A 17,107-nucleotide genomic window follows, 5' to 3' on the forward strand; every position below is an offset into this window, starting at 1 on the left:
GGCTATCAATTATTGCCTCAATTTCAGAGCCTGCTATTGGTCTATTCAGGGATTCAACTTCTTCCTTGTTTAGTCTTGGGAGAGTGTAAGTGTCCAGGAAATTATCCATTTCTTCTAGGGTTTCTAGTTTATTTGCATAGAGGTGTTTATAGTATTCTCTGATGATAGTTTGTATTTCTGTGGGGTCGGTGGTGATATCCCCTTTATCATTTTTTATTGCATCTATTTGATTCTTCTCTCTTTTCTTCTTTATTAGTCTTGCCAGGGGTCTGTCAATTTTGTTGATCTTTTCAAAAAACCAACTCCTGGATTCATTGATTTTTTGGAGGGTTTTTTGTGTCTCTATCTCCTTCAGTTCTGCTCTGATCTTAGTTATTTCTTGCCTTCTGCTAGCTTTTGAATGTGTTTGCTCTTGCTTCTCTAGTTCTTTTAACTGTGATGCTAGGGTGTCAATTTTAGATCTTTCCAGCTTTCTCTTGTGGGCATTTAGTGCTCTAAATTTCCCTCTACACACTGCTTTAAATGTGTCCCAGAGATTCTAGTATGCTATGTCTTTGTTCTCACTGGTTTCAAAGAACATCTTTATTTCTGCCTTCATTTCATTTCGTACCCAGTAGTCATTCAGGAGCAGGTTATTCAGTTTCCATGTGGTTGAGCGGTTTTGATTGAGTTTCTTAGTCCTGAGTTCTAGTTTGATTGCACTGTGGTCTGAGAGACAGTTTGTTATAATTTTCTTCTTTTACATTTGATAAGGAGTGCTTTACTTCCAACTATGTGGTCAGTTTTGGAATAAGTGCGATGTGGTGCTGAGAAGAATGTATATTCTGTAGATTTTGGGTGGAGAGTTCTGTAGATGTCTATTAGGTCTGCTTGGTGCAGAATTGAGTTCAATTCCTGGATATCCTTGTTGACTTTCTGTCTCGTTGATCTGTCTAATGTTGACAGTGGGGTGTTAAAGTCTCCCATTATTATTGTATGGGAGTCTAAGTCTCTTTGTAAGTCTCTAAGGACTTGCTTTATGAGTCCGGGTGCTCCTGTATTGGGTGCATAGATATTTAGGATAGGTAGCTCTTCCTGATGAATTAATCCCTTTACCATTATGTAATGTCCTTCTTTGTCTCTTTTGATCTTTGATGTTTTAAAGTCTGTTTTATCAGAGATGTGGATTGCAACACCTGCTTTTTTTTTGTCCTCCATTTGCTTGGTAGATCTTCCTCCATCCCTTTATTTTGAGCCTATGTGTGTTTCTGCATGTGAGATACGGTCTCCTCAATACAGCAAACTAATGGGTCTTGACTCTTTGTCCAATTTGCCAGTCTGTGTCTTTTAATTGGACCATTTAGTCCATTTACATTTAAGGTTAATATTGTTATGTGTGAACTTGATCCTATCATTATGATATTAGCTGGTTATTTTGCTCGCTAGTTGATGCAGTTTCTTCCTAGCATCGATGAACCTTACATTTTGACATGTTTTTGCAATGGCTGGTACTGGTTGTTCCTTTCCATGCTTAGTGCTTGCTTCAGGATCTCTTGTAGGGCTGGCCTGGTGGTGACAAAATCTCTAAGCATTTGCTTGTCTGTAAAGGATTTTATTTCTCCTTCACTGATGAAACTTAGTTTGGCTGGATATGAAATTCTGGGTTGAAAATTCTTTTCTTTAAGAATGTTGAATATTGGCCCCCACTCTCTTCTGGCTTGGAGAGTTTCTGCCGAGAGATCTGCTGTTAGTCTGATGGGCTTCCCTTTGTGGGTAACCCAGCCTTTCTCTCTGGCTGCCCTTAAGATTTTTTCCTTCATTTCAACTTTGGTGAATCTGGCAATTATGTGTCTTGGAGTTGCTCTTCTGGAGGAGTATCTTTGTGGCGTTCTCTGTATTTCCTGAATTTGAATGTTGGTCTGCCCTACTAGGTTGGGGAAATTCTCCTGGATGATATCCTGAAGAGTGTTTTCCAACTTGGTTCCATTGTCCCTATCACTTTCAGGCACCCCAATCAGACATAGATTTGGTCTTTGCACATAATCCCATATTTCTTGGAGACTTTGTTCATTTCTTTTTACTCTTTTTTCTCTACACTTCTCTTCTCACTTCATTTCATTCATTTGATCTTCAATCGCTGATACTCTTTCTTCCAGATGATTGAGTCAGTTACTGAAGCTTGTGCATTCGTCACGTAGTTCTCGTGTTATGGTTTTCATCTCTATCAATTGTTTTAAGGACTTCTCTACATTGGTTATTCTAGTTAGCTATTGGTCAAATCTTTTTTCAAGATTTTTAGTTTCTTTGCACTGGTTACGTAGTTCCTCCTTTAGCTCTGAGAAGTTTTATCGACTGAAGCCTTCTTCTCTCAACTCGTCAAAGTCATTCTCCATCCAGCTTTGTTCCGTTGCTGGCGATGAACTGCGTTCCTTTGGAGGGGGAGATGCACTCTGATTTTTTGAATTTCCAGCTTTTCTGCACTGCTTTTTCCCCATCTTTGTGGTTTTATCTGCCTTTGGTCTTTGATGATGGTGACGTACTGATGGGGTTTTGGTGTGGGTGTCCTTTCTGTGTGTTAGTTTTACTTCTGACAATCAGGACCCTCAGCTGTAGGTCTGTTGGTGTTTGCTTGAGGTTCACTCCAGACCCTGTTTGCCTGGGTAGCAGCAGCAGAGGCTGCAGAAGATAGAATATTGCTGGACAGCGAGTGTTGCTTTCTGATTCTTGCTCTGGAAGCTTCGTCTCAGGGGTGTACCCCACTGTATGAGATGTGAGGTGTTGGTCTGCACCTAGTGGAGGATGTCTCCCAGCTAGGCTATTCAGGGGTCAGGGACCCACTTGAGCAGACAGTCTGTCCGTTCTCAGATCTCAACCTCCATGCTGGAAGATCCACTGCTCTCTTCAAAGCTGTCAGACAGGGGCATTTACCTCTGCCGAGGTTTGTGCTGCTTTTTGTTTAGCTATGACCTGTCCCCAGAGGAACAGTCTACAGAGGCAGGCCGGCCTTCTTGAGCTATGGTGGGCTCCACCCAATTCGAGCTTCCTGGTGGCTTTGTTTACCTACTTAAGCCTCAGCAATGGTGGGCGTCCCTCCCCCAGCCTCGCTGTTGCCTTGCAGTTAGATTTCAGACTGCTGTGCTAGCAATGAGGGAGGCTCCGTGGGCATGGGACCCTCTAGGCCAGGTGTGGGATATAATCTCCTGGTGTGTCATTTGCTAAGACCCTTGGTAAAGTGCAGTATTAGGGTGGGTGTTACCCGATTTTCCAGGTGTTGTGTGTCTCAATTTCCTTTGGCTAGGAAACGGGATTCCCTTCCCCCTTGCACTTCCCAGGTGAGGCGATGCCTCGCCCTGCTTCAGTTCTCGCTGGTCGGGCCACAACCGTGGACCAGCGCCAACTGTCCGACATGCCCCAGTGAGATGAACCCGGTACCTCAGTTGAAAATGCAGAAATCACCCGTCTTCTGTGTCACTCACGCTAGGAGCTGGAGGCTGGAGCTGTTCCTATTCAGCCATCTTGGGTGCACCCCCCATATCCCCTTTTCATAGTAAGTCTTCAAAACCTGGTGGATATTTTGCACTTACCACACATCCCAGTTTGGACCACCCCTGTTTTAATTGCTCAATAGCCAAGTTTAAGCTATTTGAGTACATATATGATATGTGTTTTGTTTTCCAGTGCTTAGCATATGCCTGGTACCTGATACATATGTTTAAATACTTGTTAAATGAACAAAGGAATGAATAAGTGGCTGATGGACATGGATAGGTGTGTTAGTCATCTATTGGTGTGGCTATCATATTAAGCAATGCCAACATAGAAAACTGAGGTTTTCCCAGTGTTCTGCAAAGTGCTATTCATGCATAGCTGCAAGATAAGCCTCCAACTCCCCACTTCTAATCAGAATGGCTCCTGGAATCCCTCTTCTGCAGAAGGGAGACTAGTGAAGCAGTGATGGGGAGTGTGGCCTTGAGCCAGCTGCCTGCACTTAAACTTAACCTCGGCCACTTTCCAGCCACAGTATCTTAAGCAAGTTATCAAATCTCTCTGTGTCTCACTTTTCTCTTCTGAAAAATGAAGATAATTTAGTTCCTCTCAGAGTTTTGTGAGAATTGTTTTAATACATATACAGTGCTTAGAGCAGTGCTCAGAATACAGTAAGCACTTTATAAATGTAGTCTGTGTATAGAAATTTTAAAATGGCCACTGTCCCCTGCTCTTTTAACATAGAAATCTGATTCTGCCACTTCTTGGTTAAAACCCTTCCAAGATTTCACTTCAAGGACCTGACCCCTGACTGCCTCTACAGTCTCCTTTCAAGCCTCTTCCCTGGCTGTCTGCACTCTTGCCTCTGTTTTCACTTCAACTCCTCCCCACTTGCTGGTCCTTTGCCTGGAGCCAACTTCTGTTAATCCTGTCAGTTTTGCTAAAATATTATTTCCTCATGGAGGCCTTCCCTGGGCCTCCAGATTAAATTAATTCCCCTTCCTAAACACTTATAACATGCTATACATTTCCTCTCATTGCACTTGTCCCAGCTGAAATTACTTAGTTTTAGGTATGATTAGTTGTTAATGCCTGTGCCCTCACACCCTTCTACCCTATGGTAAGCTCTCTGAGGACATACATCATATCTGTTTTCTTTTCCCGTGCTTAGCATATGCCTGGTACCTAACACATATTTTAAAATACTTATCAAATAAACAAAGGAATGAATAAATGGGTGATGGACATGGATAGGAGTATTAGTTATCTATTGCTGCATAATACATTACTACAAACTTACCAGCTTAAAACCACACACATAGATTATCTCACAATTTCTATGAGACAGGAATCCAGGCATGGCTTACCTGGGGTCTCCACTTAAGGGTCTCTCAAGAGGCTGCAATCAAAGTGCTGGCAAAGGCTAGAGTCTAACTGAAAAGCCCAGCTAGAAAAGGATTCTCTTGCAAGTTCACGTGGCCATCAGCAGGATTCAGTTCCTTGTGGACTGCTGGAGTAAGGGCTCAGTTTCTTGCTGGCTGTTGGACAAAGCCTGCCTTCAGTTCTATACCATGTGGGCCTCTCCATAGGGCGGTTCACAATGTGGCAGCTTGTTTCAGAGCCAGTGAGGGAGAGAGTCTGCTAGCAAGAATGTTATAATTCTTCATAAATGTCATCATGGAAGTGGCATTCCATTGTTTTCCATAGTCTGTTGGTTAGAAACAAATCACTGGTCCTGCCTGCACCCAAGGGGAGGAGAGTACTCAAGGGCCTGATCATCAAGGAGGCAGGATCATTGGAGACCATCCTAGAGTCTGTCTGCTACAGTAGTCATGAGGACAGATGAAAAGGTCCACCTAATTTGGTAGTTAATTTGTAGTATATTGTATACTCCTTGTATATGTAATTTGTCCTTCATCTGTTGTATTTCCTGTGCATTTTATTGTGCTCTATGAGTCTTCTGCAGCTCACAGGTAATGGATGTCACAGCCAGACTAAAAATCAACCTCGAGGATGTTTTATATACAACTGTAATTCTCAATGCACTGTAACTGCCCTAGAATCATACCATTTCTTCTCCTTTAATATCCCTTCTGCATGTTTGGCAATATCTCTAAAAACTGGTTTTGGAACATGATGAACATATTTGGTACCAAAAATGCTGAATATCAAAATGGATGTTGTTTTCTTCTGGGCAATGAATTTAATACTTGCACTATTCTATGTGATTTCCCATGTGGAAATCTTTTCAGAAGCCAGATAGATCTTTTAAAGCACAAATTCATCACCATGCTTTCATGGATGAAATAAGTTTCACTGACATTTCAAATTAGCATTTCTTTTCCTAATCTTATCCCATTCTTCTTAAATGCAGTGATTTGTGAAGCAATATTATATATGTTTCTCCCAATCTTTCCATTATGTATACCCCTTTCAAATGCTGGTAGATGGGTATTTCTTTAACCAAATTGTACCATTCTGTTTTACTCCTCTCTCAGAAATTGTTCCTCCTGAGTCATTTTATTAATTTTTCTATCCTCCTTCCAGTTTTGCTTTTGGTTCCATTATTTGTAATGTAATAAGATGCTAGGACAAAAAATCAATGCAGACATGCACTAAAAAGAAAATAATTACCTGTAAAACATCAGAATATTTCAATCTGCTGTCAAGCGATACATAAGAAAGCTACTGATCCTCACCAAGATGCGAATATTTTTTCTTTCCAATCCCACAGTCTCCTACCTCCAATTTCTGGCAACCTTCTTTTGAGAGTCAACACTGCTTGGCTATTCATTAATGGAAAATTCACGCTTACTACCCAAATTCACAAAAAAATGTGATTCTGTATGTAATGGTCTTGTTTGTGGCATTGTTTGATTATTTGCTTGAATAAGCCCTTCTTTAGGAATTTACATAACCCAAAACGTAAGTGCTGATTTTTCCCAGGTGTCTATAAAACAATTGGCCTTGATAATGGTCAGCCTTTCTAGCTTTTATTCATCATCCTCTTTTTTGAAAGCAAGAACTGTATTTTCGTTTTTATTATTTTCTCTTTTCCTAATAACCACCTGCCTCTCCCCAAACCTCATGAGCCACTCTGGTGCCTCTGCCCCAGGCCTCCTCAACCCAGCCCTTCCTTCACTCTAGTGCTGCAGGGGCTCAGACTCCAAGAAGGTGTGTTCTGCAGTGGAAGGTATACAACTGTGAAGCCAGATCAGATCTCAGCTCTACCATTTCATTCATTCCTTCCTTCCTTTCTGTTGTTTACACAGTACATGCTGTGTACTAGGTGCTAGGGTCTATGTAGGATATACTGTGTGACTTAACCCCGCTTCTTCCTCTGCAGAATAGGTGAAAATGAGGAAACTGTTGAGATCAGAGGTCATGTATGTGAAGTACCTACTGGCATGTCTGGGACCCAGCAGGGCTCTGCAAATGGCAGCTAAAGCGCCTCCTAACTGTGCTTTCTCTGCTGTGTCATGCTCCTGTCATGTCCGACGTCTACAGATCCTGCTCTCTGTTTCTAGAGCCACTGGATCCTTCTTGTTCCCCTTTCCCCTTGATTTCTGATCAGACTAGAAAAATTAGTCATACTGCATGTACTGAATAGCCATGGATGCAGAGAAATGTATTACTACTCTTGAGATAATATTTGATTCAAAAGACCTCTCTCTGAGGCCAGGTGCATGCCTGTAATTCCAGCATTTCGGGAGGCCAAGGCCTTGGGAGGATTACTTGAGCCCAGGAATTTGAGTCCAATTAAGCAACATAGTGAGATTTCATCTCTACCAGAAAAAATAAATAAATAAGATTTCTGGTCAACCACAGTTCTGTGTTCTACATTTTCATCATCCAGTATTTTCTGCTGCTTTCAAGATTGCTGTAGTTCTAGAAATTCTTGACCTGGTATCCAATTCTAGACCTTGATAACATGAGCATCTAGGTTTTATTTAACAATACAAATTACACTCAGGAAAGAAGGAAGAGAAAATGATTAAGCATCAAATATAGGCATGATACTTAAAGCTTTCACATACATTTAATGCTTCCAGCAACCCTGGGAGGGAGGCTTATAGAAAGTAAACAATTTGTCAAGACTTGTAAACTTTTTAGGGGTAGAACAGAGACTTAAAACCCACTATTCCGTGACTTGTAAACCAGTGTCAAATCCATATTGCCTCCACAGAGACATAAACAGTATTTTTCTGTAACTCATTTATTTTATCTCTAAATGTCTTTATCCACAGACCATCCTAAACTTGTTTCTTCTCAAACAGGTCATAGACCTCAGCAACAATGATCTGTCCACCATCCTACCAATGATGATCATAGGTTTAGAATTTCCCCATCTAGTGGTTGACTTGGCTGATAATCACTGGCAGTGTGATGATAGTGTGACAGTCTTTCAAAATTTTATTTCTGAATCCTGGAGGAAAAAGTGGAATGTCATTTGCAACAGGTGTATAGGTAAGTCAGTAATGTCTCTCTGAAAGGCTCCATTTATACTGAAAAATGCACATAAACATTTTAGTCTCATTTGAAATAATGACAGTCCCCCTGAAAGCAAAAGTGCTGATCCTTGGCATTAGTCAGTCTGTGTCATAGAAAAATCACTGGTGCCAAATAACTGTTTTCCGCAGTTCATCAATTATTTTCTTCATGTGGTCAAAGAAACACAGTTCAACTCACTCAGCATCAACTGGATTTGGTCAAAAGGAGAAATTCCATTAGAAGAGAGTTTTGTTCTGACACACCAAACTTTATTCTCAAGAACCATAGACAGGCTGTTGGCATTAGACAAGAATTAAAAATTAAGTAAAATTTAATATCACAGTTTTATCCAAATTCCTAACAAATAATCTATTAAAGAAAGAACTTTTAAAATTAGAAATATAATTATTTTAAATGTTTGCTAACATTCTAAAGGTGTGAGCCTCTACATACACAAAACACACACACATATTACAAAAGCATATTTTCCTTTGATTTGTTCCTTGCCCCTCTCCCAAAGTGCTGGAATATGTTACTGGGGTTGAACATTCTGGGAAGCTTTTTTTTTTACATTAACTACCTTGGCTAAATCTCAACCTCATATATAGAAAAAAAAAAGTCCATGAAAAAAAATGAGTCATAGATTCTGTTCTATTCAGGACTGCCATTCAAGTAGGAACATGGCCATGCCTACCAGGTTTAGAGGAAATTCATGAAGATCAGAGAGAAGTCTTAATGTCATCAGCTACATTTGTATCACTCCACAACTGACATTCTGAGGGTAGAGAGTGAAATGTCAGGAACCAGTAAAGAAAACGGAATATTTTTGCTGTTTACCAGCACATGGAGTAGGTAAGATTATGGAGGAAGGAGAAGCCATGTACATGTGGCTGTCCCTCTAGTCTGGCTTCTTCCTCCCACAGGCAGCAGTGAGGCAGGAAGCCTAAGACACATACGACCTCCAGGACCTCTGAGCAACAGACCTCAGCCTGATAGCCATGTGTAAATGCATACAACCATAAACATGCTGTTGGCATTAAACAAAAACGAATGAATGAATAATATTTTTAAACTGCTGATCATCATGTAATGTACACTTTAACATGTAGCTAGATAAGGACTGAGGAGGACTCACAGAAGCTTCTGAAACTCCTAGAATCTGGAGCTGGGGGCAGTGGCTCACACCTGTAGTCCCAGCTGTTCAGGAGGCCGAGGGACAAGAATCGCTTGATGCCAAGAGTTTGAGACCAGCCTTGGCAACGTAATTACAACCCTTGTCTCTATAAAATGGAAAATAAAAAAAAGCAGCCCAGGCGTGGTGGCACACACCTGTAGTCCCAGCTACTCTCGGGGCTGAGGTAGGAGGATCGCTTGAGCCCAGGAGTCTGAGGCTTCAGTGAGTTATGATTGTGCCACCCCTCTCCATGCTGGGTGACAGAGACCCCAATTCTGAAAAAAAGAAAGAAGAAAAGCCCCTGGAATCTTATTTCAATGTTCGCTTAATGTGTATTTTTTTAATCCCACTTTCAGGGAGTGAGGAGGCCAATGGGGGTACTCCCCGGAGCAGGATTTCCAGGGAAACCAGCCTTCCTCCCATTCATCTGCATCCCGTGAAAAGCCTCATAAGGAGCAAAGCAGGGAGGCCCCAGGGAGGAAGGCACATGGGTGTTTCCACTCTGGGGAAGAAGGCAAGGACCAGCTCTAGTCTTAGGGAGAAGCAGAGATGGCTGCCAAGGAGTGTTAGAAGCACCCGCGATGTGCAGACTGCCGGCAGAAAGGAGGACGCTCCCCAGGACCTGGCTCTGGCAGTGTGCCTGTCAGTGTTCATCACATTCGTTGTCGCCTTCTGCCTGGGGGCTTTCACAAGGCCTTATGTTGACAGACTGTGGCAACAAAAGTGCCAGAACAAAAGCCCTGGCCTGGACAACGCGTGTTCAAACGAGGGCTTTTACGATGATATCCAAGCTGTGGGGCACACACCACACCCGGAGTCCCATCTGTGCCAAGCATTTCCTCATCTAAGCCTCTACAAGAACCGGACCCCTTTCTGGGTGACGCAGCCACACTCACATGCCACCGTAATTCCTGATAGAACTCTGGGAAGCAGCAGGAAGGATCCTGGCAGTCCGCAGAGCTCAGGACAGTGCGGGGACAACACCGGGGCAGGAAGTGGAAATGATAGTGCAGTCTATTCCATTCTCCAGAGACATCCAAATGCTGGTAACCATGAACTAATGTCAGCAATGCAGGACCACATCCATAGGAATGATGTTCTTGGAGAATGGACTTATGAAACTGTGGCCCAGGAAAAGTCTCTCAGTGCACATTCAGTGGGCGTCTCTTCTGTAGCTGGCACCTCTCATGCTGTCTCTGGCTCCTCTCACGCTGTCTCTGGCTCAAGCCGTTATGATTCCAATGAATTAGACCCTTCCCTCTCCGGAGAAATGACAGCTTCCCTCTGTAAAATGCTAACACATGCAGAAGCACAGAGGATTGTAGACAGTAAGGAAAGAGGGGGCACTGAACAGTCACTTTGGGACTCGCAGATGGAATTTTCTAAGGAAAGGCAAGTGAGTTCGTCCATTGATTTGCTGAGCATACGGCAGCCAAGGCTCTCAGGGGCAAATGCTGAGGGAGCACTTTCAGCCCACTACAGCGAGGTTCCACACGGTGACCCAAGAGACACAGGCCCATCAGTCTTTCCTCCAAGATGGAATGGTGGCCTGGATGTCACTCCTGCTAACAAGGGACCAGTGCAGAAATCCACTCTTTCTGACACTTGCTGTGAGTTGGAGAGTGACTGTGACTCTGATGAGGGGTCTCTGTTCACTCTGAGCTCCGTAAGTTCAGAGGGTGCGAGGAGCAAGACTGAAGAAGCAGCACCTGATGAGGAGCCCCTGCAGGACGAGAGCTCAGGGGCAAACAAGGACAATGTGATGGCTGTAGACAGTCTTGAGGACAATGTCACCTTCCAAACAATTCCAGGGAAATGCAAGAATCAGGAAGATCGCTTTGATTTCCACTCCAGACTCTGGTGTGTACAAGACTCATCTGGAAAATGACTCTGACACTGACAGATCTGAGGGCCCGTCACCCTGGCCCAGGTCACTGGGGAATAGTCCCTTAGGGGATAAGATTCCGGGCATGTTTACTTATGATTATGACACAGCTTTTCAATCCAAGGCAGCAGAATGGCATTGCTCAGTTAGAGACTTAGAATTTTCTAATGTGGATGTTTTACAACAAACACCACCATGTTCTGCTGAAGTTCCCTCAGATCCCGATAAGGCTGCCTTCCATGAAAGAGACTCAGACATTTTAAAATAAGAAACTTTCATTAAGGAAATATTCACAGCTCTAAACAATATTCCTTTAATGATCATGACAGGGGAAAACTAAAACCTTCACAACAAGATCCTGAAGGAGACAACATGAATTCCAACCAGGTGGACACTGATGCAAATAAGGGTTTTGTGGGCCCACTTGAGGAGGATGATTCTAGAAGGGTTATAAGCTAAACACACTTGTTAGCATCCTGTGGGGATGAACCTGCCTTTCAGTGTGAAAGAGAAAGGGGAATATTTTGAGATCATTCCAAGAACCATGCACCATTATTACAAGAGCTCCCAAACAAAACCAGTTCACTAAGAACACAGAGGCACTTCATCAATAGGTTGGGGTAAATATTCAGAAGATAATCTGTTGCAGTTAGACAAAATGATTCTAACTTTCCTTCTCAAATACAGACCTGGAGCAATCTGATGGGATTTGGCTCTCTGAAAAGAACAGCTTTAGGATGACAAAGACAAGGATGTTCAACTTTATCATCAAAGAGAATTCAAGTGACATTTTTTCATACATATTGAAGCACTTAAGTGGAAATGCTGGACAGATTTTAATGAATTCTGAACACACACTAGCACAACTTTTTGGAGCTAATCATGAAACTGCAAAATTGAGAAAATTCTGAGTAATTATAAATGTTTTTAAATAAGTTATGTTAAAAGAGAAGTGGGACCACTTTTTAGAACAAAGTGTAAATTAAAAAATCAATTTTCAAGAAAACAATTGATGATTTATATAAAGAAAAAGATTCTCTGGCATATCCTTGCCTAGCCCTTCCTTGGCATGACTTGCTACACTCTAGTCATCATGAGCTGTGTCCTTCTGTTCATCCTCTGCTTCACAATATTTTCTCGTCTTCCTTCTTGATATCCCCCTCTGCTTGCCCTCTTAAAGACAGTACTCCTCAAGGGTGTTTGTTTATTCCTAGTCTTTCTTTATGATTCCTTTCTCCTTGAACCTCACTGCCTCAGTAACCGGCTCTACACAGATATGCCAGATCTGCATGGCAAGTCCTACCTCCCTCCCAAGCTCCAGACTCGCATTCTTAACCCTAGTTGCCCAAATTCATATAGGTCATCTGAGCATCTAAAACTCATTGTTTTTTTTTTTTTTTTTTTTTTTTTTTTTTTTTTTTTTTTACAAAATAGTAATAGACTCAAAGTCTCCCAATATTGCCCAGGCTAGTCTTGAACTCTGGGGCTCAAGCAGTCCTCCTGCTTCAGCCTGTCAAAGTGCAGGGATTACAGGCATGAGCCACTGTGCCTGGCCAAATTCATCTTTTTCTTTCACAAATATAATCTCTCATATTCCCTTTCTTGGTCAATAGTATCATAACATCCACCCAGTAAACCCAGTTAAAATTTCTGACTTATCTGTCTCCTTTGCATTTTCTATATCTGAGCAGCCTCTAAGCTCTGTGTGGTGGAAGTTCCTGAATGTCTATACAGGTGGACATTTAGGCTTGGCAATATGGAGGAGGGCTAGCCAATTTGTGTTAAACCATTGTTTGCATAGAAAGTACACTGTTTTTACTTACAGTGTATATTTATTTAGGGTAGACTAAGGTTGAAGGTGTTGGGGTTCTGTGGAAGGGCCTTAAGCGCCCCCTAGTCCACCTGTTGGCATCATCACTAGTCCAACCAGATCTAACTCCTCAATAACTCTTAACTTTGTTACATGTGCTCTCAATCCCCAAATAAAGCACATCCCTTGTCTATTGCCTAGATTATTGTGACCTTTAGTACTTCTCCTTGACTCTCATTCACCCCTAAATAATCTTATATCCAACCCATCATGATCCTGCTCAACAATTTTTGATGACTCCCACTGCCTGTATAAAAACCAAATTCCATAATCTAGACACACCCTACCTTTCCGACTTCATCTCATCACATTGTCACTTAACTGCACATTCTACATTCTAGTTTATGTCATGTAACATCAATCATTTATTTATTTCAGCAAACCCTTTAGACCTTTTCTGGGCCCCTTATCAATTTCTCCCCAATTGCTATTTTGAACTTTCACTGTCCTTGAATTTTCACTGAGAATATTTAGGAAGAAGCTCCTCACTTACCTACTGCATAGCTATGTGCACTTCTTATGTACACACCTACCGTCATTCGTGTCCTCTCATGACCCAAGGTCATGGGTCCATTCATGCTTCTCTTGCATGCTCTTCCAACCTCCCCCTATCTAATGGATTCTTCCCACAGGATGAGCCTGCTCAAGTCCCTTGGATACTAAAAGAAAATGCCACCCTGCAGCTCCCTCAAAATGCCACCTTCTTCTCTCATAGCTAGGTGTCTCACAGTGATGGCCTCTTCAGCACACTGCAGCCTGACTTTGGTTCACTTTTCTTTTGACCTGTGCCAGTAAAGGTCACCAACAACCTCCAGTTGCCACATACAATGGGCCCTTCAGTCTTCACCAAGGAAAACCTCTTCAGCATTCCCCAAAGCTTAGCTTAAGGAAGAAGTATAGGCTCCTTCTTTGACGTCCGTTGACCACTCCCACCTTGAAACTCATTTTCAGTGGCTTTTGTGATACATCTCTGTAAAGATGAGGTCTCAGGAGTACACAGATGACAAGAAACAGGGATGACTGAAGAGAGTTTAATGAAGGAATCATTTGCAAAGATCTAGGATTAAGGTAAACTAGCAAGGGAAGGTGATGGACCTATAGGCTAGCAGCAGGGGACAGCCTTTACACCCTTAGACCTGTAGAGATAAGGCAAAGTTGCAACCGTGAGGTTGCCTAGCAGGAGCCCTGGTCTTTGGCAGACCATAGCCAGTAACAATCCATTTACAGCAGAAGGAAGCCAAAAGGTGATCACCCCAGGCTTTCTCTTCTCACTCTCCAATCTCCTGGCCATGACCCCAAATGGCTGAACTCTTGAAGCCAAAGGACAAGAGAGGCGTTGATGTGGTCCACAGCAATCCGCCTTCCAGGCCACAGAGCAGGATGGAGAAGGATAGTGGATTTGGAGGGGCAAACAGAATATCCAGTGCACACTTCCTCCTAATTTTTCTGGTTCTCTGTGATTCTTTCTCAGGCTCCTTTTCTGACCCCTCTTCTTATACTAACCTCATAAATATGTGTGTTTCTCAGGGCTTGGTCTTTGTCCCTCTGGTCTTTTCACTCAGTTCACTTTCTCCATGTGAGCTATCAATCATTATGGCTTCAACCACTAGCTAAGTGTTGATATTTCCCCTTTCTATAACTCTTAGCTTTGAAATCTTTCTGGAGCTTTACACTCACATCCAGTTGTCTATTAGCTATCTCCATGGGCACCTCAAACTAAGTGTATACAAAATGAAACCCGTCAGCTCTCCCTAACCCTCCCCACTCACAGAATCTGATCCTCTGTGTTCTCATCTCACTAGCTACCCGGCTGCTCCATCCAGAAATTTGAGTCATTCTTTTGATGTCTGTCTCCTCCTGTCCCTCATCTAACTCATTAGTCACTAACTACAGACAATTCTAGCTCCTAAGTACCTTCCAAATGTATCCCATCCTTTCTGTCCACATTGCCACAGCTTTTGCCTTGACAAGCTTTCACCTTGACATTCTGAGATCTATCGTAACAGTGCTTTCTGTATTTTCTGTATTAGTCATTATTCTCCAGAGAAACAGAATCAATAGGACACATACAGATAGAAAAATACTTATTATGAAGAATTGGCTCATGTAATTATGGAGGCTGAGAGGTTCCACAATCTGTTGTCTCTAAGATCAAGGCCCAGGAAAGCCAATGGTGGAGTTCCAGTTTAAGCCCAAAGACTTGAGAACCAGGAGACCTAGTGTTGTGAGTTGCAGTCTGAGTCCAAATGTCTGAGAACCAGGAGTGCTGATGTCTAAGAGCAGGAGGAGATAATGTCTCAGCTCAAGAAGACAGAGCAAAGCCCTCTTTTCTCCACCTTTTTGTTCTGTTTAGGTCCTCAATGGATTGGGTGCTGCCTGCCCACATAGGTGAGAGCAATCTTTATTCAGCTGCTGACTCAAATGCTAATCTCTTCCAGAAACACCTTCACAGACACACCCAGAAACCATGTTTTACCAGCCATCTGGGCATCCCTTACCCATCAAGTAGGCACATAAAATTAACCATCACACCTCCCGCCCTACACCTCTTTACTATTCTTCACACTGCAGCCAGGGGGTGGTTTCTAAAATGCAAATATGATTATGTGACTTCCCTGAGTAGAGTCCATCCATTGACTATAGCTTTTTTTGTTTCCCTAAATCTCCACATGTAACTGAAAGAGGTTCAGTCACTCACCACCTGCAGAGTCCAATTAACAAGATTGAGTCTGACATAAAGAAAGTGACTTTATTCCAAAGCATAGCTTAGGGGAAGAAGTACAGGTTCCTGCCTTTAAGGATATCACTTCACTTTTGGGGCAGAAAGCAGAGGCTTTTAAGCAGGGACTTGGCATGAATGGCATGCAGGAGAGGGAGCAAGCAGGTGTAGGGTCTGCATGACTCGCTTTGGTGCTGTATCTACCAAGCTGGCACCATCGTGGGCAGAGCTAGGTTGTAAGGTGGCCACCGTCTTGAGATCTACTCCAGGTGAGAGAGAGCTCTGTTACGAGGACACTTCAGGTTGTAAATTGACTGTTGTCTCTTGAGGCCATCTCTTGGTGGGAGAATCCCCTCTCTGGCGCATAGTTATTAGGTTGGTGCAAAAGTAATTGCGGTTTTTGCCATTACTTTTGCCAGATTACCTTGGCACCTAGCTAATAGATAAGCTTGCTCTGTAGGAAGTGTCTGGTGAAGGGAAGGTAAAGGTTATAATTTCATTTATAAAGAGCTAAGAAGTGAGGAACAAGGGAAAAGGGAGAAAGAGAAAAGAAGGAAAAAAATAAAACATAATCCATTCTTTTTCTCTTAGAAAAGAGGGGGTACTTGGTTATACACATGCTCATCTGTCTCCCTGCTCCTGTCCATGTTGCTCCTGCCCAAAGCACTTTTTCACAAACAAGCCCTCCTTTAGCTGACACACTCCCACTTAGGTGTCCGCCGTGTTGTCGTCTCCTCATGGAGGACATCTCAGACCCCACACTAAGTTAGATTTCCCTGTTACAAATTCTGTCATTACACAACATTGGCCTCCCTATATGAGAGCTTATCACAAGTAAAAATAAATAATTAGTCATATGATTAGGTTTAATGTCTGTCTGCCCCTTTAATACTGTAAGTGCCACACAAACAAAAAAATTGTGTCTGTCTCCCCAAGACTTGGCACTGAGTAGGTCCTTAATACATGCATTTATTAAATAAATGAAAGAGCAAACTTTAGTGCAGTGCACAAGGACATCTAGCATCTGTCCCTGCTTACCACCCAGATTGTATTTCATGGTGCTTTGCCCCATTCCTAATATCCAAAGTTCAAGCCGGAGCACCAAGTATAACTGCTTGCAGTTACAAACTCACCAGACTATATATATCATTCCACCATGTCTTGGCCTGTATTGCTGCCTGCTTTCTGGGTGGTACCTCTGGCCTCCCCACCAAGTCCCATCTCATCTGCCTGGCAAATGGGGTACATGAAGTGGGGAAAACCACTCAACATGTAGTCAACTTTGTAACCAGAACACTAAGAAAAACAATCCTTGGTAGTTTGGATGCTCCAGATAGGCAGCTGGGCATGGCTACAGGCTCTTCTTTGAATAAGCTATTTGTGGATTATTTCCTCCATGAGTTTTTCTCACCTCATTCCACCCAAGTAGAATCTACCACTTCATTCTTCCCTGGGATCTCCACTGTACCGTTTTGTGTATTATAAAAGAAACAAGGCTTCACA

General features: G+C 42.6%; 1 protein-coding gene across 1 annotated transcript in view; it reads left to right on the plus strand.

Moving 5' to 3' along the window:
- The window catches only part of LRRC66 (leucine rich repeat containing 66), a 28,268-nt gene extending 16,985 nt beyond the window's left edge, over positions 1 to 11,283 (plus strand). The window contains 3 exon segments of the mRNA XM_010383584.2: positions 7,743 to 7,932; positions 9,487 to 10,969; positions 10,971 to 11,283. Of these exon segments, the coding sequence (XP_010381886.2) occupies positions 7,743 to 7,932; positions 9,487 to 10,969; positions 10,971 to 11,283 (1,986 nt within the window).
- Positions 11,284 to 17,107: the final 5,824 nt, after the last annotated feature.

Source organism: Rhinopithecus roxellana, chromosome 2 (genome assembly GCF_007565055.1).
Source record: "Rhinopithecus roxellana isolate Shanxi Qingling chromosome 2, ASM756505v1, whole genome shotgun sequence".
Lineage (NCBI taxonomy): Eukaryota > Metazoa > Chordata > Mammalia > Primates > Cercopithecidae > Rhinopithecus > Rhinopithecus roxellana.